This window comes from Alligator mississippiensis, chromosome 2 (genome assembly GCF_030867095.1).
Source record: "Alligator mississippiensis isolate rAllMis1 chromosome 2, rAllMis1, whole genome shotgun sequence".
NCBI lineage: Eukaryota > Metazoa > Chordata > Crocodylia > Alligatoridae > Alligator > Alligator mississippiensis.
This window is the reverse complement of record NC_081825.1, coordinates 126,173,312-126,199,895: the sequence shown is the minus strand read 5'-3', so window position 1 is coordinate 126,199,895 and position 26,584 is coordinate 126,173,312. Positions and strand designations below refer to the sequence as shown.

At 45.9% G+C, this 26,584-nt stretch overlaps 3 protein-coding genes across 4 annotated transcripts in view; 2 read left to right on the top strand and 1 right to left on the bottom strand.

Moving 5' to 3' along the window:
• AP1AR (adaptor related protein complex 1 associated regulatory protein) overlaps nucleotides 1–8,738 on the top strand; it is a 34,651-nt gene extending 25,913 nt beyond the window's left edge. For both annotated transcript variants that reach the window (XM_006271535.4, XM_019500079.2), the window contains exons 9-10: nucleotides 518–646; nucleotides 6,496–8,738. In XM_006271535.4, the coding sequence (XP_006271597.1) occupies nucleotides 518–646; nucleotides 6,496–6,758 (392 nt within the window). In that variant the 3' untranslated portion in view covers nucleotides 6,759–8,738. The remainder of the gene's footprint in view (nucleotides 1–517; nucleotides 647–6,495) is intronic.
• A 5,325-nt stretch (nucleotides 8,739–14,063) lies between these two features.
• On the bottom strand, nucleotides 14,064–24,337 carry TIFA (TRAF interacting protein with forkhead associated domain). The gene is made up of 2 exons (XM_006271531.4): nucleotides 24,164–24,337; nucleotides 14,064–15,190 (listed from the first exon to the last, which is right to left on the bottom strand). Exon 2 carries the CDS (start codon nucleotides 15,168–15,170, stop codon nucleotides 14,601–14,603), a length of 570 nt encoding a protein of 189 aa, XP_006271593.1. The 5' UTR covers nucleotides 15,171–15,190; nucleotides 24,164–24,337; the 3' UTR covers nucleotides 14,064–14,600.
• ALPK1 (alpha kinase 1) overlaps nucleotides 23,598–26,584 on the top strand; it is a 103,012-nt gene continuing 100,025 nt past the window's right edge. Inside the window, exon 1 of the mRNA XM_006271534.4 lies at nucleotides 23,598–23,727. The gene's annotated coding sequence lies outside the window, so the exon portion shown is untranslated. The remainder of the gene's footprint in view (nucleotides 23,728–26,584) is intronic.

Genomic DNA, 26,584 nt, shown 5'->3' with positions numbered 1-26,584 from the left:
TTTCTAAATTTTTTAGAGGCCCCTCAGGCAGGATAGAATGGCCTGGCGGGCCGCATCCGGCCCCCGGGTCACATTTTGCCCACCCGTGCTTTATATGCATGGCACACTTAAGTGAATTAGAATTGATAATTGATAATGCTTAGATTTTAACTTGTATGTTGTTACATTGTCTATTTAAATCACCTTACACTTTTAAATAGCGGCAATGGAGGGGAAAACGGGGGACCGAGTCAGTATGGGGTCAGCAGCAGCTCTGGGCCTGGGTAGGCACTAAAGTCAAAGCTTCAGCATCCACCTGCCCCCCCCCCCCCCCCCAACCACCCTCTTCCTTCTACTTGAATGCAGGATAAAGAGCTTCTTTCCCCATGTTAAATGGGGTTCGGAGGGAAGGACCCTTGTCTTGGGTTCTAGTAAATACAGTAGATCTTGAGTAAAAGTCACTGTCAAAGTGGTAGCTCTTCCTGTTAAATCTTGAAGCCAAGAACATGTGTGTGTTAAAAATACATTTTTGATGTAGGACTTTCATCTGATGCTACTGTTCTGACCCCAAACACGGAGAGCAGCTGTGATTTAATGACCAAAACAAAATCAACAAGTGGAAATGATGACAGCACTTCACTAGACCTAGAATGGGAAGATGAAGAAGGTATTTATTCTTTCACATAGTTTGTCATGCTAGCCTTATACTGGTCAAAAGTACTAACCCATGAACTGGCATTACATTTAGTTTTCCTTGATATGTTCAGTGGAAAGAAATGGTTTAACCCTTTGAAAACATGCTTTATTAAATGTTTGCCTGTGTTCTGATTACTGCAGTGTTGATGTTCAGAAAGCGTAGCTTGGAAATACTAGCTAATTAATAAACTTGGCCATACAGTTATAGGAACATGCAAATTTCCTGAAAAAACTAAGGAAATTAATTTTTTTGTTTTTTAGCATTCCACACTACCAGACCTACTAGTAAACCTACAACAAAATGAATTGTAAAGAAATGCTGCCCCCTTGTGAATTACCAAGCAGCAGGAACAAGCTACTACTCTTCCTTCTGTTGTTTCACTATTTAAAAGTAAAACTAGTTGGAAATTTTTCATTGAAATGGTTTTATCCAAAGAAACTGATTTCAGTGAAAAGTTTTCACGTCAACAAAATGTGTTAGCCTGAATGAAACTTTTATCAGGCATACTTTTCAGGACTTAACCTGAGTTAGTATGCATACCAATGCACAATAATAGCATTTTCTCTTGCCCCTTCCTGTTAAAGCTGTGTTAATTTTTATATAAATAAATTATCATTGGGAGAGAGACAGATACTAGCTCTCTCTTTAAAGCTAGTGGTAACTTGGGACATGGGAGAACCCAGGGCCAAGTCTCTTGTAAACAGACAGGATTTGAACTTGAATTGTTTACGTTGCTGGATTAGTGCCACAATCTCTTGGCTGCTTGGATATTCTTATTTTTCTCTCTCCTCCCACTTTCCACAAAAGATTCTGAAACAAAGGGAAAAGTAGTGTTGAACATTAGTGTTTTATGAAATACTGGTTGTTTTCCAGACACCTCTAAAATGTAGGTAGAACTTTTTTTTCAAAGAAGAAAGCTGGCAATAGCAATGAAACTACTGATAAATGCTTTGAAAATGAAGCAAGCTAGACAGTGTGGGGGCTGCTAAAACCACAGCACTGACAACATGGTATACTTAATCAGTGGTGTTTAATTAGCTGTCAGTGCTGTGGCAGCCCTGAAACTGACTAGTTCCCACTATTTTCAGGGCTTCTGCTAGCCCTCTGAAAACTGTTTTTTCCCTCACCATTTCTATTCCAGTTAACAGTTGTGTCCCCAGGGGGTGGTGTACAGTTATATTAAAGGGTTGATAGTAAAAAAGAAAGACAGATGTATCATTTTCAGGGCAGGGAGCCTGAGCCTGAAGAGGAAAGCCCCCACCTGTTCCCACCCCCCACCACAGGCTCTGCTCTGGCTGTGCCGCCAGTGGGGGAGCGCTCTGCTGTAGCAGCCGCCACCTCCCACAGGAGGCAGCAAGGATTTGGGCACAGCTGCAGGGGGCTGGCCCTGTAGCCCTGGCAGCTGGGGGCCCCCTCCAGCAGGGCTCAGGGGGAGCATATGGGGGGGGGGCAGTGAGGGGCCTGGACCTGCATCATGGTGCTCAAAGCGGGCAGGGGGAGCTCAGATTTTCCATAATAAAAAAACCCAAGATCAAATGCCAAAATTTATAGGTATTTAGAATTTATTTTATTATAGTAATTGACGCACTGGTAGGCTTCCAAATTGCTTTAAAATTTCAAATATATCAATAAAACAATGTGTTAAATGGAAATAGATATATAGATCCCTCTGCCTCTGTGTGTGTGGAGAGAGAGATGGACAGATAGGTCTCTCTCTAGATAGATATCTATAGATATATAAAAAAAATAAGAGAGATCTCTCTGTAGATATCTCTCTCTCGTGTGTGTGTGTGTATGTGTGTGTGTGTGTGTGTGTGTGTGTGTGTGTATAAAAAATTATAAAAGCCTTAATCTGTCTGTCCATAATGCTTTATTAGCGCTCTGATTGACTGACAAATAGCCAATCAGAGTGCAAAGAAGCATTTGGACAGGTAGCAATGCACTGCCATGATGTGGGGGTGGGGGGTAAGGCCATCTGTTGCCCCGCACTCTGCTCCCTGCAGGTGGTGACGGAGCGGGGGGGCCAGCCACCGGAGCTGGCCTCACACCCCTTGTTGCTTGAAGGTGACAGCAGCGGCCCAGAGGGAGAGTGGGGTCAGGATGCTGCAGGGGGGCGAGGCCACTGGCGCTGGCCTTGACCTGCCCCTCCCCCCTTCCATCATTGCCACCTGCATGGTTGACCTGGTGGTAGAGAGGGGGGAAGAGCAGGCCCCCCTCCCCTCCCCTCCCCTGCATTGGCCCCGAGCCTACTCCTAACCCCCGCTGCTGCCAGGTTGGCCCGGGTCCGCTGCTCCTGGCCCCAGCAGCCTGGCTTCTCCCCACCCTTGGGCCCGGGCCCACTCCTCCCCTTCCCCTGCCACTGCAGCAGGGAGGGGGGAAACAGGCCTGGACCTCAAGCAACAGGAGGGAAGGGGGAGGTGGGCCCAGATGGGGGGGGAGAGGGGGGGACACAGGGCTCCATGCCTGCCCACTTCCCCCCCCCCCCAATCCCCCCAGTCATTCCTGATGGGCAGTTGGCTAGTGCTTATATGTATATATGAGACAGATCTCTATGTATATACTAGCAAAGTGCCTGTCAAGAATGATGGGTGGGTGGTGGGGACAGAGTGCTGCTGCTCTGCATCTGGCTGCATGCAACCGCCACCCTCACTGTTTGTCTGGCTGTGTGTGTCCCCTCCATGCAGGGATGATGGGGCATAGCCATAGGGTGTCGCATGGGGAGCAGGCAGGATGGCGCACCTGCGCCACAGCCATATGCTGCAGCCAGTGGGCACTGCCTGTGCCCCCTTCCCCACTCCCCTCGTGGTACCCTGCAGCTCTGCACCATGCTTCCCCTCCCCATGTGGGGAGCACCTGCCATTTGCGGGGGGGATACAGGGCACGCGGCCACAGGGTAATGCATGGGGAAGGGGCATGCCAGGTGCAGGCGGCACCCGCACCTTCTCCCTGCACAGTACCCTGCAGCCATGCAACCCCCCCCGCACAGGGAGCACCCACCTCCTGCGGGCCACAGAGGGTGTGTGGCATGGTGGGGCTGGTGCATGGGCACAGGCAGCCCCAAGGGGAGTGGGTAGGAGGATGTGAGGAGCGCCCGCCAGCTGCAGCACATGGCCTCAGGGTGGGAAGTGCCCCTCACACCCGTTCCCCACAGGACACCCTGCAGCTATGCGCCATGCCTCTCCTGTGTTTTGGGTGCTCCTGGTGCAGGGAGAAGCGCGGGGGGCAGTGTGGCTGCAGGGTGCTGCGCAGGAAGTCAGCAGGGAGGCGTGCCCCGCCCCGCGGCCATGTGCTGCAGCCAGCAGGCACTACCTGCGCCCCTGTCCCCTCCCCTCACTGCACCCTCCTGCAGTGTGCCACACCCCGCCCCCCACAGTTGCAAGCCACGCCCCCCACAGCAGCAAGCCATGCCCCTGCATAGCTGGTTCCCACAGCGGGGAGCACAGCCTGGTCCTGCCTCCTTTGGCCCCCGCTTCTGTCTGTCTGTCTGTCTGTCTGTCTGTCTGTCCTAAGGCTCCGGGCTGCACATGCACAGTTGGCCCAGAGCGTTATGGACAGACAGACAGAAATGGGAAGTCTTCTATTATAGTCTAGAGAGAGAGAGATTTCGAGAGAGAGCTGTCTCTATATGGCGTTTCATTTTAATCACAGATTTGCGGTTTCTTAATCAGACAATTTGCATTTTTTTTAAACAAAAAACCAGGATCCCTGGTTATAGTATAAGCAGTGGACAATAAATATGAATTGGTGTTGTGCTTTGTACTGATTGAATACTACTGAAAGTAAAAGGAAGTACGCACAAAGACACTTACCTTCTCTTGCCTTTCGGTTTGTACTTGATTAACATAGAAGGCTTGGATACAGTTTTCAATGCAATAAAAAATGTGAGGTAGAGGTCAGACTTTGTGCTCCAAAATACAGAAAGACTGGAGAGTTAAAAGGAAAACTTGAGCTCTGGACTTATTTATGGCTTATTTATACACTCCTGTGGTTAATGAACTGAAAGGTGTTTAGCTAAAAAGAGAGGCTGCTGTCAGATGTGGGGGAAAAAAATCCAGTGCTTTACCAGAAGAGGAATCATATTAGTTTGACCCAGCTCCCCAGCATCTGTATACATTTGGCTGTTTCAGAAGGGCTTTTTGGTGCTTTTATCTAAAGCTGATTCAGTCATTCATTACAAGTGCCAAAAAGTCCTGCTGAAGCACACAATCTATACAGACGTTTGGTGTGCCTGGTCGAACTAACATGATGCTTCTTCTGGGCATGCGCTGCGCTTGGGGTGGGGGTGCACTGAGTTAAAGTAAAGTATTGTTTGTTTTGGTATTTTGCATGTCTAAGCAGCCAAAAGGAGTAACAGCTTCTTTAAAAAGGAGGTTTTTTTGGTTGGTTTTTTTTTGGTTGTTTGTTTGTTTGTTTGTTTGCAATATCAATGCCTAAACTAGGAAAGACATTGATAGGGAATTAAATTATGCTTGGCCTTCTAAAAAGTTGCTCCATTTGGAAGGGCCAAACAGCTAGAAACATCTTTGTCTGTGTACTGCTTGCTTCATCTTCAGATGAGGTTATTATAGGAAGTAGCAAGCGTTTATGTTACAACAGTCCTTAAAATTGCCTGCTGGGATTGTGGCTGCATGTGCTGATCACCATACAAACAGAAATCACATGATTGGTTGTGCATAGTCTAAAGGCAGAACAAATGAAGGCGAGTGGAATGTAGTTATGTGAAGGATTAAATTTTGAAGTGGGTACAATGCTACCTTTTGGTTTAGTAGCTTACTCTTACTCTGAATATTTTTATGGCTCATAAGCTGCCAAGTACATGTAGCATAGAGGAATTTGCAATAAGGCAACATGTTTAACTTCATCCTGCTGACAAATATAAATTGTGAAATGGTATATGTTTTTCTTGATGACACCTTTAGTGAACCATCACTAGCTAAAGAACAGTCAGTCTGAAATATATCTGTGCTTCACAAGTATAGGGAGTAGATGTAGCTCTTTCCTGTAGTCAAGTGACAAATGGGTTTTATGCAAATAACAGTTCTTTTTCACTTGCAATATTGAAGTCAGTTTAAAATGGCAGGAAGTTGATTAGGAAGGTAGAAGAAACTTGACTGATTAGAACAAAGGGAACAATAAGGCTATCTTGCTTCTTTCCATTTAGAGAGGAACTTATATATCACTGGGAGAAACAGCCAGATTAGCCATGTAATTAATACTGTCTTTTGAAAAACCTCTGCCTTGAAAGTTTCTGATCAGTTTGGCATTGGGTTTTTTTTAAATTTGCCCTCTGTGCATAAAAGAACAGTGGTTAATGCATCAGGGGAATAGAGTTGCTAAACTTGACAATCTATTTAAGATGTTTTACTGGGTGCAGATGTTTTTTGAAATCTCCAGAAGCAAACCCGTTTCTGTAGACCACAAGATGAAAGAGGAGTTAATAGCTTTCATAGCAGGAAGTTTTTAACATTTACATTGTTTTCATGTAGAAAGGCCAATGGATTAGATTTGACAGAGATTACCAATAAGAACTGGTCCTCTTAAACTGTTTCTTTGCCTTTTAAGTGTTAAAAATACAATTTGATTATCAGCTAATAAGTTTCTTTGGCCCAGTAATGATTAAGGGAGCTATTGATGTCTTTACAGTGATGTGAACCGTATTTGATTGGAATGTAAAGTAAGAGTCAATACAAACAAAATTATTATAATGTTTTTGTTCATTAGCTCAAATGTGGAATTTTCCACTCCCTTTCTCACCCCTCCCCCCGCCCCCCCCCAAAAAAAAAGTTTATGGCTTTGCAGAAAGTTCTCTTAAATTGTAGGCATGAACAGAATGATCCCAATGAGAGAGCGTTCTAAGACAGAAGAAGATATACTCCGAGCAGCATTAAAATTTGGCAGCAAACAGACTGGAAGTAATCCAACGTCCGCTTCTGATGAATCAAATGGGTTGGAATGGGAGAATGATTTTGTTAGTGCTGAGATGGATGATAATGGCAATTCAGAGTATTCTGGATTTGTGAATCCTGTACTAGAACTTTCTGTGTCAGATCTCAAGAAATCTGATACTAATCAAGACAGATAGTAAAATTACATTGCCCTTGTTCATGACCAAATGTTTAAAATTAAATGGAAAGGATAGAAATGCATTGAGTCTTTCTGTAAGAAAAAGGAGGCAATCATGCGATAAAGGTCACTTGCAAGGAACAGAAATGACTTGCAATCTGAATGATTTCAGAATTAAGTGCAATTTTATCATCTACCTTCTAAATTTTTATGAAAATTGAGGTGATTCTATTGTGTATATTTCTGGATATCTGGGTTTACTATAAATTATCTGCACTAATTTAAGCATCATAGCTTGACATACCTATATTTTAACTAGCTATTTTGTCTTGATAATATTTCTACTGATTTGTTTTTAAAAGTTGTCATTAGCCTAATATTTATCTTGGAAATAAATAGTCTGCATAAGTTCTCTAATACTTGAATGTGGAAACGGAACATTTTATAGATTGTATTTATTTCCATTATGTGGTGGTTGATTTGCTTTTCGACGTTTTGGTAGTAGTAGTCAGCAATTTATCACATGTGAAATTGACTGTTTACAACGTTTTTTAATCCCTGTTTAGTGCATTTTTCTTGCCTCTTTCATTTTAATTATTTCCTTACTTAAGCACAACGAATCTGGGTAATGTATTAAAGCATCAGTTTAGACAAGAGCCTATAATAAGGTCTTGTGCATACTTGGGAGTAGGCTACAAAAAGAAATTTTTTTAGCTGGTTCTGTGTGTGCAGTGCAGATACTGACACTCAGTTATCTACAAGAGAACTTGGAGGACCAAAGGTTCCATTTTTTCCCCTTAAAACGCACCAAATGCTGCTAATACAAGGTTACTTAATTGAACATTTTCTCACCTTGTGCGGCACAATTTCGTCAGCTCCACATGAGTTTAGGCAGCATTACATGAACAGACTGGGAGTACAATAGAAAACAAATTGCTCTTCTGCTAGGTTTTGGAAGAAGCTCAATTGGAGTTCTGGTAGCTGTACAAGGAGAAAGACAGATCCTTTCCAATTATGCAGCAGTGCATTCAAGCTTTTTAGCTTTCCTATGCCTAGTAACTGAACAGTTACCATGTAACATCAGCAGATACAGGTCTAAACTGTGCAGCCTGCCACATAGTCTCCCATTACATTTGATATACTTTATATAAAATAAAAGCTAACTGAGGAGAACACAGGACAAAACTATAGTTCTTTTTTTCCCCCTGCGATTGCAGTAAAGCCTTACTATGTGTAAATTATGTATTGCTCTGCTTCCTCCTGAACAAGGGTTTCTCCTTTTGGAATAAGGGTAGTGCTCTTCCTAAGAATAAGTAGCAGCTAAATTTGTCGGAAAAAATTTACAAGTACTGGCAACCCCCGCTTAACACTGTTTCACTTAGTGCTATTTCGCTATGATGCTCATTTTAAATTGATACCTGATTTCACTTAGCACTCAGTGAGTTTCATTATAACACTCGCGGTCGCCACCATGGGTCATTAAAAACATTTGTAATCACCATCTTGGGTCATCGAATACTTTCGGTTTCGCTTAACGCTTAGTTTTTCAGGAGCCAATTAAGAGCACTAAGCGGGGGTTGCCTGTCTATAATAAAAAGGTGTGTAAGTATTTAGATATCTGAGCCCATGTCAGGCCAGGGTACTGTAGTTTGATCTTCTTCTCCATGTCTTTTAGCTAAAATAAGAACACCAGACACTTGACCTAAATATGTACATATGTGGATGTCTTAACAAACAGCTAAAACTTTTGTTAATGTATTTAACATTCCATTTCTTAATTTAAACTGTAGCTTTGTCATTGGAAATGTTGTAATGTAATACTTATATTTGCAATGCCTGTAACATGCTTCTAAAAATTTGTGCATCAAATGTATATTTTTAGTTTGGCATAAGTTACTACCAAGTAATTTTTCCTGACATTCATATGATGAACCCTTGAAGGTTGAAGGAAAGGTAACTTTCTTAAGCTGTAAATAAAGACTTTTTTTACACGCTTAAATTGTAGTTTTCCAATTGTCATTTCTTCTTAAGTTGAAAGCCTAGTAGACTTGTGCTAACAAACTTATCTTCACTAGAAAACTAGTCTTGGATTTGAATAAATATGATAACGAGGTTTTTACCTCATTTCACATGTTGGGGGAGTGTGTTGCATTTGAGTACAAGGCAGCTGCTGCCACTGATTCCAGGCCCTGACCCAGGATCAGAGCTGGAGCCACAGCCTCTGCCCCAACAACTCCTTGCCCTCCAGCTCCAGCATGGCTCTGGCTGCACTCCAGCCCTACCATACAGTCTCAAAAATTCTGGTGGCAGATCTGGGCCTGGCTTCAGCTCCAGGGTCTGGCTGGAGCTGCTACTGCTGCAGCAGCTACTGTATGGATGGACTGAGGCTGGAGCAGCTATGTGCTCTAGCTAGTGCAGGGCTGCAGCCAGAAGGTAAGCAGTGGAGGGAGCATGAGGAGGCAGTGATGGCAGCAAAGGGGACAGGTGCCAGAGAGTGCAGGCATTGTGGGGGAAGTGGGTGTAAGTAGTAAGAGCAGACCTGGGGGACAGTTAGCAGGAGAGGCAGGCACTGTGGGGATACCGGAGGCAAAGGCCAGGGGTTTAACCATAATGTCAATAGAAGCCCCAGACATACAGAGCATTCTGGACAGACAGAGGAAGAAGGTGGCTGGGATAAGCTTCTGCTCTGTGCTGTATGCACCTACACACAAGCAGGAGCCATTGCAGTGTGGGGATCAAGTTGACAGAGCTCTGATATTTGGGATAAGAGCAAAGCAGTTCATAGGATCATAGGAACGTAGGGCTGTAACGGACGTCACAAGTTTTATCTAGTCCAGCCTTGCTCAAATCGGGGTCCTCCCTGACTACACCGTCCTAGTCAAGTGTCTGTTGAACCTGCCTTTGAAGGTTGCCAAGGATGGAGATTGCATAACTTCTCTAGGTAGACTGTTGCAGTGCTTGACCACCCTCATAGTCTAGAAGTTCTTACTAATTTCCAACCTAAGTTATCTCTGCTGTAGTTTAAGGCCATTGCTCTGAGTCCTCTTCCCTACAGCCACAGAAAAAAGTCCATCCCCATCTTCTCTATAATAACCCTTCATGTATTTGACAGTTATGAAAACATTCCCCAAACTAACCATAGCTTTTTCAACTTCCTAATAAGGCATGTTTCCCAGGCCTCTAATCATTTTGTTGCTCTGCATTAAACACTTTCCAACCTGTCCACATCCCCTTTGAAGTGCGGGGACCAAAATTGGACATAGTACTCAAGATGAGACCTCACCAGGGTTGAATGGATAAGAATCACTTCCCTTTGTTTGGACGTCACACTTCTGTTAATATAATCCAGTATTCTGTTAGGGGGTTTGTTGCATCCTCATAAAGAAGAGGGAAATCCACATTTTTTTCACTAGCTGCAGAGAACAGAAAATGGACCAGGGGCTTGAAGTTGCAGCAAAGTAGGCTCATATTGAATATCAGGAAAAAAATTTTCACTGTTAGAACAATGATGCCACTGCATAGGGAAGCTGTGAAACTGCTATCATTGGGGGCATTTGGGAAAAGGCTAGATGGCCACTGGTCAGAGATGATCTAGGCACAGGTATGCCTGTGGTCTACTATGGGTACTTCCCATGCTTCTGGACTGTGCTGGTTGCTGCATGGGATGGGGGGGGAATTTTTTTCCCTTCCTGCATTTACATGTATCATGGTTTGTTCAGCCTCCCTCAGAAGCCATGGATGTTGGCTGCAGCTAAGACTGGGGATTTTGACTGGGTGTGCCAGTGTTCCTGCTGGGACTTAAAACCAAAAGTTCCTGTCTAGAGGATCTTGCCCCTCTGATCAGGGTCAGACCAATCACCATATTTGGGGTCAGAAAGAGATTTTACCCCATGGTCACATATGTATTGTGGGGGGGGAGGGGGTGTCCTCTGTAGCAGAGAGTGTGGCCCATTTCCTTGGGTCTTGAGCAGATTTTAACAACTTTTGCAGCAGCAGAATGTTGGCTGCTGTGGTTCCCCTGCTCGACCTATGGCAAATTAGACTGTGATGTCTTGTGGCTATGTGAGGGTTGACTGTGTAGCTTTGCTAAGATGTTAGACAATAGATTTGTATGGAATGGTTTGGGTACAGATGATCCTGCCTCAGGCTGGAGGTTCGACTAGATCAGCATTTCTCAACCCATGGGTTGCAACCCAAAAGTGGGTTGCAAGAATATATGAAAGTGTCACGAACAAACTTTAAAAGTGGGTTCTTCTTTAAAGGAGAAGTGGGAAACGGCAGGTGTCCCCTTGCAGGCTGGCAGTTTCAGCTTGGGCCTTCAGGGAGCAGGAGGAGAGTGATCAGCAGGGATTCAGGTTTTCCATTTCCCACAGAAAAACAGAGAAAACACAGATTTTCACTTTGAGAAGAGGAACCCACGGATTTCGTCTCTGCAAAGTGCTCTGCGGGCTGGCTGAATTCCAGCCTGCAAGAGCTGTTTGCAAAAGGGTGGGAAAGCCCCAACCCTGCCGGGAGGAGAAGGGCAGGGCCTGACGTTTGCACTTACTGGAGACTGCTTCAAGGTTACTCTCCTTGCTGGAGGTAAGTGGGGCTTGATTGCAGGGCAGGGCTGGACCGGGGGGGAGGGGGGGCGGGAGCTGGCTAGGGGCTGAGGGAGCAGGGAGGTTTGCAGCCAGCTGGGCACTCCAGCCAGCAGGGGGTTTGCAGCCTCCCCGCTCCCAGCCAGAGTGCTCGGCCAGCTGCAAACCCCCACTGCTCCCGGCCAGCTGCAAACCCCCACTGCTCCCAGCCAGTTGCAAACTTCCCCTGTCCTGGCTGGAGTGCCTGGACAACTGCAAACCCTAGGTCGTAAAAGCTGCGCTCCCCACCCTGCTGTCCTCCCCCCAAGCCCTCTGGAGCACAGCATGTGCGACTGGTGCAGCAGCACACACTGGGGCCACGCATGAAAGCTGCCTGCTGCTGCAAGCTCTGCGCTGCCCTGGCCATGCTTTCTGTGTGCAGGGACAGTGCAGGGTTGCACCCCTTGCTGCTGCCCCCACCTGCAGAGGAAGCGTGGCCAGGGCAGCACAGAGCTCACAGTGACAGGCAGCTTTCGTGCATTTCCCCCCTGTGTGCTGCCACAGCAGGTTGCACGTGCACCCTGGAGCACCTGGGAGAGGGCAGCAGGGTGGGGAGCATGAGCCCGCAGTGCACACCCACCCTCCCCCCACCCCCCACACAGATCTGGGGGCCACAGGTCCCCCCTGCCCCTGGGAGTGCACACTGCCACTGGGAGCTGGCCCTGCCTGAGTCAGCTACAGGCAGGCAGGCGGGGGTGGGAGGGAGGTCGCTCATGCTCCTGCTCTAGAAATCCCTGCCTTTCATTGAGGGCAGGGGCCTTTGATCCCTGACCCCATAGCCCTGGCAGCTGGGGGCCCCCTCCATTAGGCCTGGGGGGCAGGGGGCACAAGCAAGGCTGGAGGGCTATGGGGGACACCAGCAGGGCTGTGGGGGGCATTTAATTTTAACCACGGATTTTGGGATTTTTATCAGCAAATTTGTGACTTTTATCACAGAAAACAAGGATCCCTGGTGATCAGGCAGGGGGGGACACTGCATGTATGTGTGCATACACGCTTGCACATGGTAGCCAGACAGTGTGGAGAGCAGTTTGCACAGCTCTCCACAGATAAGTCTATAGGGCAAGGGGGGCATAGACAATGCATTGGGGGTATGGGGAGAGGCACGTGCCCTCCCAGATTTGTGTGTCCACAGCAGGCACGGGGCTGCAGCCTGGCCAGACTGGCACAGGCAGGAGCCATCTCCATGGCCCAGCTGATAGGACCCAGCATGGGAGGGCAGAGCAGGCAAAGAAACTCACTGCCATCACCGGGACCCCTGCACAAGCTGTGCCACCAACAGCATGAAGAGTAATGGATATGAGGGATGGATGTACTGCCCTCACTTCCTACCACTACCAGCTGCTCGTATGCCAGACTGTGGCTCTATCCCACTGCCATGGCCTGGCTTCTGCTTCTCCTCAAGCTGTGATTCTACCCTGGAGGGAAGGTGGGGTGGTGGAGAGCCTTAGAAGTGTGCAGAGGGTGGTTGGGCCATGGTGGGGTAGAGCCACAGCCCAGAGACCGAGCGGCTGATCACAGGAGGAGATGAGGGCACCGTAGCGCCCGCCGCCCCCCCCCCCATTATTCCTTGTGTTGCTGGTGGTGCATGGGGGCAGTGGGTCTGGAGTGAGTGGCACCAGCAGGGCTGGAGAGGGTAGAGAGTTGTGGATTGGGGGGGAGGGTGCTGGCACCATGGGTGTCTGGTGCCTCTTGAGTCAGGGGGGGCATGTCCCCCCCCCCCCCGACACCAGTCAGCGACCGGGTCGGGTTCCCTGGCAGTCGATCCCGCTGGCCGGGAGGGGTGCCTTAGTCGTTCCTGCTGGCCGGGGGGGTGGAGTCCGATCCTGCTGGCGGGGGGGGGTGCCAATCTCACTCACTGTAAAAGTGGCTGTGCCAGTTCCAGAGCTCCGTAGCCACTTCCGAAAGCGGTGCGGCCGCTTTTGCTGGCAACCCTGCTCCCGGGACAGTGCTCGCAGGGGGGGCACTGGTGCTCCCGCCTGCCTCTCCTGCCCGCCAGCTACACAGGGAGTGCGGCCTGGCAGGGTATGCATTGGTGCTCTCAGGGGGTGCATGTGCACCCCCTACGCCTTGCCCCTGGCTGGCACAGACAGAGGACTTTTTTTCTATTTAAACTACTTACTGGGTCGGGACTGCCCATCAATGTTTACAAATGGGTCCTGGTACAAAAAAAGGTTGAGGACCACTGGACTAGATGACCTCTGGAGGTCTCTTCTCTATGATTCTATGAGTTCAGCCCTGCCTGAAGTCCCCTCTCAAGTGCAGCCATTTTTTATTAGTTATGTTCATTTATTTTAAATTTAATTTAATTTCACTGAAAAATGCAAAATTTTTTTGCCAAAATTATTTCAGCCAGCTCAATCTTGGAATAAAGCATTCCAGCTGGGATACCACTCTTTAAAAGCTAAACATAATTTGTCCTGAGATCACTATCAGTAAAGATTGCTTTTTTCGTGAATCTCTCTAAGAATCATTTTCTTTGCGGTAGCTACTTTCAAAGTACATCCAAAAAAGGAAACCATTCCCTATTGGATGTGAACATATTTTTAATAAAAACCTCAGTTGGACATTCACATGAGATGAATACTGGTATCATATGCTCATGTTTCCTTATAAAAATGCATAATAAAAATATATTCTTAAAAGCATATGCTGTTATTTCCATTATACAATTAGAAGAAAAAATATGATTCTGTGAACCTGGATATTTCAATTAGAGTTTATTTGCATAAAATATGCATAAAATATGTCAAAGCATGGAAAAGAACAGATTAGGATTGGTAAGAGATCTCATCCTGCATACTGACTGCACATCAATATGAAACTTATTAATACACACTATAGCTATGTTAAGTATAGTATGAGTAAGTACAAAGAGAGAACTTTGTGTTGTGCTTTGTATTTACTACACCTGTGCACGCGCACGCACACTCTCTCTCACACTACTTGAAATATCTCAAACATTGGAGCTGTTAGTCCTTCAAATGGACCTGCTGCCATGAACCTTTCAACTGACACAGATAATGAGGCTAAAATGTAGTGCGTGGGAGGAGACAGGGAAATACAAACCTGATCATACTGTAGATGTGTGCATTCTGATATATTTGAGTTAAGAGTGTGTGTAGGATTAGAAAGCCTAGGTGTAAAAACCATCAAAAACAAGGCAAAACAGTGGGTTTTGGTCTCTAACATGATATTCTTTCAGGTAGAGAACACCATTGAACCCAGCCTTCTCCCCTTCATCACAATTCATTTTCATCCATCTCTACTGGTTTCTCCACTGGGTTTATAGCTTGGGAGTAAAACAAAGGAGAAATACCATGCTCAGATATGGGCTGCAGTGAGGGCAGGTATTGCTCTTGCAGCAGTGAAACCTGGGACAACTCCAAGAAAGTCTCAAAAAAATCCACTGACTCCCCTTCCTGTACATGCATTAGAATCTGGTAGTCTCCAAAACCAACCATGCACTTTAAGGGCAAGTCAATTTTGTTTAGGTAGCCCAGTTCCAGGTTGTTCACAGTCAGCTTGGTCCTTTTGCTCGTGTTCTTGATCTCAAAACACAGTTCCGAGCCACTGAGCTTTCTGAATAACTGCAAGGAAAACTGAATCCGGGAAACACGAGCATCCACTAAAATATAATGGCAGATGTTACCGTCTCGGCCAAACTTTGCCACCTCATCTGCTCTGAGCTGTTCTCTCTTATAGAAGTTTAAGTGGCGAAACACCTGCTTTTCCTGTTGGAAAGGATGGTAAAACATCATGTGGAGACATGTTACTGTTTCTTCGGTTTCAGCTTCTTCAAAACTGGCCATGATGGCATTAATTCTCAGACCTATAAGAAGCAAACAGATCATGAAATGATGCAATAACAAAAAAAAAAAATCCTGGAATTTCATGAATGAAATAACTTTATTGTTACTACTACTATTTCTACTAAGATTTAGATTTAGATCCCACCCTAACCAGAAAGGCTGAGCATGGCTTATAATTACAGACGAACAACCCTCAAGATAACAAATAATTCATGCATACCTGTTTAAGGAAAACTATTGATAGCAAATGTAGTCTAGTTAAAGTGCAGATTTGGGCATTAAGATTCTAGGTTCATCACAATAATTTAATTCCCAGCTTTGTCATGGACATGTTACATGACAATCAGTAAGGCAAAACCCTCTCTGAGCTGCAGTATCCCCATCTCTATAACAAGGCTGATAAGCACAGGCTGTTGTAAAGCATACTTAACATTTAAAAGGTGAATATTTCAAAGTTTGCCAGTATCCCCTCTAATATTTGAGAGGGGGGGGTTCTAACCATGCACTGAATTAAATCTAAGAACAGGAGCACAGAAGAGGCAAAATAATCCAACATAATGATCTTGGAGGAATTACAGTGCATAAAATAAATAATAAATCCAAAAGACAGAACTGGCAAAATAGCTCAAAGAACCTGGTATCCCAAACTCCATTGACTTCCAGTGCAATTTGAGGGCACTGAAAGACATGCAGCTCCCAACTGTTACTCATGGTGTTTTGCAGGATGTGCCATAAGTAAGTTACAGTGTTCCCCCGAAGTAACAGATGTTTGCTGTTGGATCTGGGGTGTTAAGGGATCGAGTTCAAGTTTCCCCTAGCCCGACCCCCTCCTCCTCCCAGCTTCAGTGTCACCTTCAGAATGGGAGGGGGAGAAGGGAGGGACAGGAGTTTGTTTGAGGCTTCCCCAACCTGCACTGGAGGATGGGGTGGGCGGATTGGAGTCCCCTCCGGCACCTCGGTGCTTTGCTCCACTTTGAAGTGTCTTCAACTGAACCCTCATGTAATGTAATGAGGGTTCAGATTGTCATGCAATTGGGCACTTTTAAAGCGCTCTGCAGCCATGCTCTTTTGTAAGGCCACAGCTGTAGAGTGTTTTCAAGGGGGCAATTATGTGACAAATGTAACTTCTGTCCACGCCCTCAGTGGCTAAGTCTTTTACTGCTTTGACAAATCCCTTCCTTAACAGGCAAATTAAAAGCGCAATGCTTGGCCCTGACACTGATAAGAGATTAAGAAAACAACTTGTGAAATGCAGAACTCACCAAGAAACATGATCTTTATTATTAACCTCATGCCAATAGCAGATACATTATAGGTAGGGATCTCCGTAAATCGCGCTGAAAGTGCCCCCCACAGTGGCTTCTTCAATGTTTTTCATTTCACCGCTTGCCCTTTTCCCAGCCCCAGCCTGATCGATGGAGATTTTAAATATGCCATGGTTTTCGGTTCCCTGGCGATCAGTGGCAAATGACCTGGCCTGCGGGGCTCCTCTGCCAATTGGGGCAGGGTGGGGGGAAGCAAATGGCAAAATAAAATATATTAAAGGAACCGCTGTGGGGGGGCACTTCCGGCACAATTTACAGAGAACCCTAATTATATAGTATCGCGATAATGGTATAGTGCTCAAGGAGTAGCTGCTGTATGGAGTCTATAAGTTACAGGTATTAGAGCTGAGAAATGAATTTGAAAAGGGTGTAGAAATGTCTCTGCTTTCCTCCTCCCTCAAAAGAAATTGCTACATAGGACTGTTGTATTAGGTAGTATCCAGCCTCTAGTTCTGGCTGGCACAAGCTACTTCAAAAGAAGGTACAAGAAACTGGATTTGGCAAGCATAGGAATCTGCCCTGAGAGGAAGTTTCTTTCCATCTTCTGTTCATTGCTGATAAGCTCACACATAGAAATATAGGAGATGATACACTTCAAAGTTTCTGGCTTTCATTTGTTTGATTTAATCATTTTTTCTGCAGTACGTGAACAAATATTTTGTGTTGAAAGCTTTACATTTGCTGCCTTCTGATTTTACTGAATGTTTTCAGCAAAACAAAAAAAACTTTAAAAAAATGTAGTTCCTTGGAGATCTAAAGAAGTTTGTCACTGAACCTGCTAAATCCTAGTATGTGTCCTCTGTAGTATCCATTGCTTTACTGCTAGAAACAGTTTAAAATTTAATCTGTTCTATATTACAGCTACATGAATCACCATGTGATATCTTCTTGGAACTACTATTGCCTTTCCAAGCATAGATTTGATCACTTTGGTTAATGATTTATAATGACACAGACAATGGGTTACTGTTAATATGACACTCGTCACAGATGCCAGAATTAAAGATCTCATCTCAGTCTTGAGACCTCTGGAATTCTCTTTCTTCCTGGATTGATAACCCACACAGAGTGCATTGTTTTTTGTTCCTGCAGAGCAACATCTCTGGCGTGGAAGACACCCTCTATATCCCTGGGTACATCTGGTCCAGGTAGTCACATAAGTGTGTACGTGCATCACAGCATGTCCTGCCAGAGGTGCTCCCAAGCATGCCCATACTTACACGTTCTGAACAGGGGAAGTATAGCAGTGAAGGTGTTTTGGAAACTTCCCTTGTGGTCACTCTTGAAACATCAGTTTCTGGAAGTGGTTGCTAGAGACAGCCCCAGAGTGACTTCAGTGGCTCATTTCTGTGTTAGGAGGTTGTATGCACGATGGGCCCAGGAGCATTCTTGCTGGGACCTACTGCCATTACAGCGTACAGTACTTAAGCACAACCTCTATAGTGGTGACATGTTAATACCGAGTAGATTAGAAAACAAGATTAACTGGTTTTTGCTCACCTCACCCTAATTGCTCTACTGTGCATTCATTCATCTCTGTGCTCCTCTGCTGCTTTGTGTTTTTTTGTGAGTGATGCAGTACATGAACTCAGTGCAGGTCTACTAAGAAACCAACTCATTTCATTTAAGCAACAGACCAGCTTGCAGAATATCACTTTGTGTCACTGCTGATCTGGACTAGATCTGACGTTGCAAGTTACAAGTGACAGTCTCTACTTCCCATCATCCTTGTCCTCAATCCATTTCAGAAGCACATCAGTACCAGCTAACAGCATAGGGTAGCACATTGGGAGGAATTTGCAAGGTAAGTGAGGCTGTGATATACCAGTGCAGATTTTTGTGCTGTTTAAAATGTGGCTTATTAATTTTCACAGAATATCATAATTCATACTTATGGCTTGGCAGAATTTGATTCGTATTTTTTAAATAATATCAATGGCTAAAATGGATGTTTTAAAAAATCCAAAATTCTCTGGTAAAAAACCCCCAAATTCTCTAATTAAAAACCCCAAAATCCATGTTTCACTATGATTAAAATGAAATGTCACTATATGTATGTATATGTATGTGTGTGCGCATGTGAGAGTATCATTTGAACATAATGTTTTATTGAGATATTTATAATTTTAAAGCAGTTTGAATCAGTAAAATAAATTCTAAATACCCATATATTTTGGTGTTTGATTTTGGTTTTTTTATCATGGAAAATCAGAGCTCCCCCTGCCCCCTTTGCTCACCAGAACGTGGGTCCAGCTGCGGCTGTCTCCTCTGCTGCTTTGTGGTGCTGAGCAGCCCTGACATGCTGCTCAGCTCTGCCCCTGCCTATGTTGCTGCCTCTCACTCCGAAGCCACAGCCCACTCCCAGCCCAGCATGGGGCCCAGGGCAGCATTCCTCCTCATGCTGTGCAATCACAATGCGCTTGGTCGGGAGATCCAACCCACCACGCCTGCTACAAGGAGAAGCCATCAGTGAATGCGGACTGGACAGGTTGCAAAGCTCCAGCCTCCAACCCTGCTCCCAAAGGAGCAAGGCAATGGGGACTGAGCTGGGCATCCCTGGCAGCCTGGCACAGGGTTTGCTGTGCTCTGAGGTGGAGGACTGTGGCATCCAGGCCCGGCAATCCCCATGCCCTTCTGGGAAGCCTTTGACTGGGGCTGAGCCTGCCTCTGGCTGGACACCGCCCTGATTGGGCAGCACCCCTAGCCACAGCCTCCAACCCTGCCCTGAGGACACCCGGCCCAGCAGGCACAAGCGCGTGCATGCTTCCTCCCACCATCCCTGTGTGGGCTTGGTGTGAGCTGCCACTGCCACCTGTGGAGCACAAGGCTGCAGCCCAGCTGGACCCCATGCCCTGCAGCAGTGGGGCAGCCAGAGTTTCACAACACATTGCACACTAAAAGAAAAATAAAATAAAACAACACTATTAATGTTGCAAAGTCAACCCTTCCAAACATAAGGAATGCCAAAGGGTGTATCAGCCTCTTTGAGTATATGCATGATGACTTGACCTGTTATTTCATATTCATATGGTATTTATTTTCTGCAGGATCATTGCCTCATTCAGTGCACAGTATGAATGGTACTCAGTAAGCAGATATTCCTTATTTTGTTTTATCTTCAGTGTTCAATATACAGCCCTAGGCCGCCTTTACTGCACACCCTGTTCTGAAGACAGAATTATTCGTTTTCTCTTGTACTTATACTATGAGTATCCAAACAGTTCACAGGTATTAATTTATCTGCATAGACTCTCCATAAGGAAGGGAACATTTTTATCCCAATTTTACTTGTTGGGGGACTGAAGCACAGAAATTAAGGTAATAAATATCAATTGGATGCCCAATTTGAGAGGCATAGTTCCTGATTTTGCCAAGTACTCAACATTACATTGTATGGTATTATATATACAACTTCTATGCCCACTGTCTTCTGCTACAGTTCTGAGTGCTCCACATTTCTACAAAGTCCGGGTCATGAGGCCTGAAGGACCACAACATGAGGAACTCACAATTTGTGACATTCCTGGTTTAACTGACTTCCTGGTATCGCAAGGAAGCTTTGAAGGACAGGCAGAGATAAAATCCAGTTCTCCCAGGCAGTGTTCAGTTTTCTTAAACATGAATCTCTAACTTCTATTCCTGCAGTCTACTGCTTCCATCATTTCCTGTCTCCCAACCTGTAACAAATGAGGCAGGGATGCTACAGACAACAGCCTCCATTCCCATACAACTCTGATTCATCTCCAGAGCACAGTCCATTCTGTACACTGAATGAGACAGGAGTCCCACAGAAAAAAAACCAAGTGATCATACAATTAAAAACTGTCAAAATGTATAAGAGGATGAAGTAAGGTTGGACTCTATTCTGGCATTTTCCCAATTTTTGACTGCTTGACTTTTGCAACCTCAATAATTTCTTTGGATATTGTTTTTGTGCAAATATATAATTTTACAAGGAAATATAAAAATATTAAACCCTGCCCTGACTGGGGCCAATTACTTATATGAATACAATGAATACAGACTTTTTTTCTGAGCTTTGCATGCATTAGGACAATGGAGGCTTTCTCACTCATGGGAGATGCATACCAAAATGTCTCCATTTATAATGCTCTCAAATTTTTCAGCAAAAGGTCCCAGAGCCTTGGGCTAGGGACAGAAGTTACACATAAACTGGTCTAAGTGATCAGAAACTGGTTTAAACCTGTAACAGAACAGAAGTTCAGTGCACATAAACCAGTTTCAAAATGGCTGAAACTGTTTTAAGGTAAACCTGGTTGAATGTAGTATCAGACTTAAGTGATTTAGGTCAAACCAGTTTACAAAACTTCTGTCCCAGACCTCTTCCTGGTTCAAGTTAAATCAAAGTCTTCCTGTATCCCAGAAAGCTTTGCAACCCTGGACTGGGCTGTGCTGTCTGCTCCAGAGGAGGGCTGGTCCTGCCCCTCTGCTCCCTAGCTGGCTCACTGCCCGCTCCCCTCTGGCAAACCCTGGCTGGAGTCTGGGGCCAGGGAGTGGGGGTTAAAACCCCTTCCCCCACTCAAACTTACTGCTGGCTGCAACTGTGGACTACAAATCCCAGAGATACCTGAAAGCAGGAAGAGGAAGTGATAAACAACCCTGCAGAGTCCCGTTGTTGTGATTTTGGACTACAAATCCCAGAGACCTCAGGGACAGCAGAAAGAGGAAGTGAACATACAGCCCATGCTAGCTGTGTTCTAGACAGCTGTGCTGTAGCACCCTTTGGCTTCTGACCTGAGCCAATGCAGGCATGTGGCTGCATTTCCTGAATCAAAGGTAAATGTCTGTCCAGTTGTTTTGAAGATTAATCTCTGCATCTTAAACTAACGCTGCAAAGACTGAATCAATTCACCCTTGGGCTTTTTGACTGTCTGTACTTAGCCCTGATGATTGGCATCACAAAGGAGAGGACTACTGTGGATTTTTTGCTGACAAGTTAGGATGCCGATACAGTCATCCTAGAACTTATTTTTCCTTATATTCTAATTTAATATTTGCTGACAAAAAAAACTGAAACATAAGAGGGTCCACTAAGCCAGAATACACATGAGAAGACATTCATTTTTGTAAGAAGAAGTAGTTAACAACAAAACTTAGCTCATCAGGTCTATCTGTGCCCCAGGATGTCATGTCCCAGTCAAAGCTATTATAAAGTTGTTTGTATATTTCCACATTATAAAGAAGTTCTCACCCACTAAAGACACCACTATAATACATATGCCTAAATAACATAAGCAGGGGATTTAAATACAGAGCTAAATTCTATCCTCCAAGGGCGTATGTACACATGCTATTAAAGTGCTATAGGCTTACTGTGCAGTACGCCTATGTGCACCCTAGTGGGAGCAGCCCAGTACAGGGCTGCTTCTACCCTGCTCTGCTGCCCTGCAGCAGCCAGGCTCCCCCTGGATGCTAGCCCAGGGGCTTGTAGGGGACACAGGTCGTGATGCTCATGGAGCCAGGAGCACTCTGTCAGCTGCAGCAGCAGCTGTCTCCTGGCCCCATGCACATCGGGAGGGATCCTGATATGCATGGGGCCAGGAGACAGCTGCCTCTGCAGCCAACAGAGCAGTCCTGCCCCACACACATCTGGACAAACTGCAGTTAATCTAGTACCTGACTAATTCTCTCCGCAGTAAAACATCACTGTCTACATGTATGGTGTTATTAGGATGAAGTAAACTAGTTAACTCCACCATGGGGTAGTACTGCCAGAGTTATTTACAATGCCACAAGGCACATGTGGGTGCTGATGGGCCTGGCTGGGGCACAAAGGTTGCTGGGTAGCCCCGCACTGAAGCACCCTTATGCCCCAGCCAGTCCGTCTACAGCATGTTGATCCAGGTTTGAACAGCCGCTGTGGTTCAACATGCAGCAGACACAGGGGCACTGTAAACAGTATACCCAGGAGCAATAAACTACGGTATGAATTGCACCAGAGGTTATTCGGTAACATTAATTTCACTTGTAGACACACCCAGTTCATACTATATGTAAGTTGGTACAAAAGTACTGTTTTAAAAATGTGTTTACGGAGTCCTTTTACGAAAAATTGCAGCAGTTTTAAAAAGTGTGAAATGCATCAATTCTAGATTAACTAAATCTATATGCAAATTACAGGTATGTTTATTTCAAGATCAGTGGTTTGAAATTTGCATTTCCAAGTGCTCAGGGAAAGCCAGGGCTGACAGTAAGAATGGAGGAAAGGGACTACAGAGGGAAGAAATGTAGTGAGGGCAAGGGGGGATACCTGACAACCCTCCCTCCTCCCCCCTCAAGATTTATTTTCCCTGCTGTAAAAGTGGGAGGGGGACAAATTTAAGGCAACCCTCCAATAATTAGATTCTGTACCTGGAAAATTATAACAAATATATACATTTTCCTTATATAGAATCTAATTATTGGGGGGGGTCATCTTATATTAAGGGTCATCTTGTATTCGAGTAAACATGGTATATCTTCCCAGGTTTATTTTTTTTACAGTTTTTTCCTTTTCTTGAGAATACATATACTGCCAGCTGACATGCCAGCTGGTGAGTCTAAGAAATATGTCAGCAACCTATGGCCTGTGGGCCAGTTGCAGCCCATGGAGAGATTTTTACCCAGCCCTCCAAGGTGGCAGTGGGGAAAATCAATGGCAGTGAATCAGCAGCAGTAACAGCAGGGGACATGCGCAGTGGCCAGGTGGACAGCAGTGGTCTGCCTTAGGAATGAGCTGTAGTAATTTGGCTGAAGAGCTGGTGAAAGGTTGTCAACTGCTAGCCTAGGATATACATCAAGGGACCAGATTCTTCAGGGCTCAGTCCTGTTCCAAAATCTCAATTGCCTTCAATTGCAGGGTCAAGTCCTAAAACTGCCTGGGAATGACCTGATGAATACCCACCAATCTATAGGATGGAGGGAGTCAGGGGACATATATCCTCAGAAAAGTAGAAACAAAATCATTTTAAATGGAAGAGGAAGGCAAGTCTTAGTGAATGCAGGGTCCCACGCAAACCTCAGTCTCTGAACAAGAAAAGACCCATCCCATTCAATGACAGTAAAAATGATATATTCACTTCCTCACCCCCTGGGGTTTACATCCGGTGTGAGAAAGTTTCTTTTTCTCCTTTCAGCTGGGAAAGTCCGGAGAAGCAGTTAACTTTCAAGTACGTCTGCAAAAGCCAAGGAGGTGATCACCCCCTCCAGTGCTGCTCCCAGTATATCAAAAGGTAACGAAAACATTTGCCTTTGCTTCTCACATTTCTAGCTCTTCTGGTCTCTCTTGCACAGAAATCTCACGCTGCACTTTGCCAGCACTCAGATCTGGTGCGCTGAGGCTGTGTTTCCTTTTCTAAAGCAGGCAAGACAGACCAATAGGAAGCTCCTTGCCTTGCTACCAAGAGCACAATGCCACTCGATTTACTGAAGTCAGTCGCAAAACTCCCCTTGATTTCACTGACACAGCCCCCCTTTGCAATCCAGCCAACCCTTTATAAGGGCAATCCAGAGTGGTCCCTCTATCCCTACCTCCTCTCCCTGTTTCTCTGTCATAGTTGCAGTCCCTAGATCTGTCTGCCCCTCTTTCCTATCCATCATATCATCCTCCTAAGTTGCAACTGCCAAAGAAATAGTGGCAACAAAACTCCTCCAGATCTGTGCTCTCACCTGCTTAGTGTCGTCTTAGAAGGCAGCAAAGTGGATCTCTAGGAGGTGTCTGGGGAGCAGTAGGCTGGGCAGGCTGTGGGTTTCTGACGCTGTTAGCTTTCTGATTTCCAGGCTGGGAGTAAAGAAAAGTTCTGGCAGAGAGCAGCAACACAAGACAATTTGATTCCTCTTTCCTTCCTCTTCCCTCCCACCAGCTGCTCAGGGGGGAGGGGACTGGAGAAGCAGCTGCAACCCAGACATGTAGTTTATTACAGAACAAGGTTCTGCAAAGTTTCGTGCAAGACTTTCACCAAAGCCAAGTGGTGGGCTTGATTCATTTAGTTGTGTGGGACCCTGTTACTCAGAACGTAGAATAACGACATGGGCACCATCAACTTAAAATCACAGTTTGAACCTAGTTATGAGTTACACCTAGGGGTTGCTAAAACTTGAAAGGATTAGCATGAAAAAAAATGCCTTTTCTATTTTCCACTGTGTTTACTTCATGCCTTTGATAGCACTCTGTGTATAACTGTGCATACTGTTTTGCCACTGACTCATGCAGTCGGTCAGGTTCCCTCATTAGCAGTATGAGCCTTTCACATGAGAAATGAGGAGAGAAACATTTTAATAACAAGGAAAATGTGATTGAAACAGTTACAAATACTGTCACCAGATGGGTAGAGTGTCTGAAACTATATCTAGTTCATTTAGCTCATAGTTATCTCCGTTTGATCAGTATATTACTCATACATGTCTTACATTCAGGAAGGATGCATTTAATGCAGAACAGGGATAGGCACCCCCTGGCATGCGTGCCTATTAGGGTTGCCAACCCTCCCAGATTGGCCGGGAGTCTACTGGAATCGGCACTGATCTCCCGGTGACTATTGAAAGCAATCCAGGAGACTGGTACTGTGAACGGGCTGAACAGTACAATTAATGGCATTACGTCATGTTGGGGGAAAAAAAATCTCCCGGAATAGCTTCAGTCACAGTTGGCAACCCTAGTGCCAATTAGTGGCACGTGGAGACATTTTCCTCAGCATGCCAGGAGGCATGAGAGGAAATTGTTTAAAAACAATTTTTTTTTAAGTTGCTGCTCCGGGCTCTTGGGAGCAGCCACAGGTTGCAGCGCAGGGACAGAGCCAGGACAGCACAGGCAGGGAGGCTGTCTGCTTTCTGCTGACCCTGCCCCCCATCCCGGGCTGTGCCCTCCAGCCCAGCCCGGCCCCTGGTGGGGAGCTGCGGGTGGGTGAAGCTGGGGCCTGGGCAGGCACGGTGGAGGGCCGCTGTGCTGGAGACTCCCAGCTGGCTCAGCCCCAAATGCTGCCCATGGTGGCTGTTCCCAGGGTCCTGGGTGCTCCTGTGGCCAGGCCCTTGCACTGGGGGTGGCTGTGTCCCACTCGTGCTGTGCCGAGAGCCAGGAGCCCCCTGTGCCCAGCATCCTGCCCTGGCCAGGCAGCATCCCCTCGCAGGCAGGGCAGCTGTGGTCCATCCCCATGGGGCTGCACAGGCCAGGCCAGGCCCCACCCTGGGTGCCACCGGGCACCCCGCCCACCCACCCACTCACCAGGGCCTGAATCTACAGAGCCCCGGGGCAGCGCTCACTTCCTGCGCCCTGGCTCTCCTCCAGCTGCCACCTTCCCAAGGGCCCAGCCGGACTAGCCTGCCTATGGCGCTTCCCCCAACATGTACTTCTCCCCACGCTGCCCAGACCCTGCCCTAAGCACATGGCCCTGGTGCTTGGCACCCCAGTGCTGTCCCCACCCAGGTGAGAGGGGCATGCATCTGCCCAAGCCCCGGCTGGGCCCTCCCTCCCAGCCCTAGGCCCAGACTCCCCCCACTCCAGGACTGTTGAGGAGGCCTGAGCACCCTGGTCCTGGTGGGTGCTGCTCGGGTGTCACTGCCACCCTCCGCAGACACTGCGCTGGACCAGTGGGCCCAAGCTGCAGCTGATAGCAATGGGAGACATGACCAGTGAGGGACACACCCTCTTTCTTTTTTTCCTTTTTTTTCTCTCTTCTCTTTCTTTCTCACTTGCCTCTTTTTCTCTCTTTCTCTTTTTTTCTTTTCTTTCCTTTTTCTTCTCCTTTTTTCTCTTTTTTCTTTCTCTTCTTTTTCTTTCTCTTCTTTTTCTCTCCCCTTTTTTCTCTCTTCTTTCTTTTTTCTTTCTTTACTTCTTTCTCTCTTTCCTTTTTCTCTCTCTCTCTCCTCTCCTTTTTCTCTCTTTCATTCTCTTCTCTTTTTCTTTTTGCTTTTTTCTTTCTCTTCCCCACCTCCTTTTTCTCTTCTTTCTGTTTTTTTCTTCTCATCACAACATGCTTAACAAAAAAAGAATACACAAGAACAAAGATAGTATTGTCACCAGGTTTAGAATTTTTAGAAAACCTGGTATTTGCTGCAAAAGAGAAATATTTATGATTATAAACTATATTAATA

Bases quoted from the DNA above. Each gene is read 5' to 3' on its own strand.
- TIFA (XM_006271531.4), bottom strand. From the start codon at position 15,170: ATGGCCAGTTTTGAAGAAGCTGAAACCGAAGAAACAGTAACATGTCTC.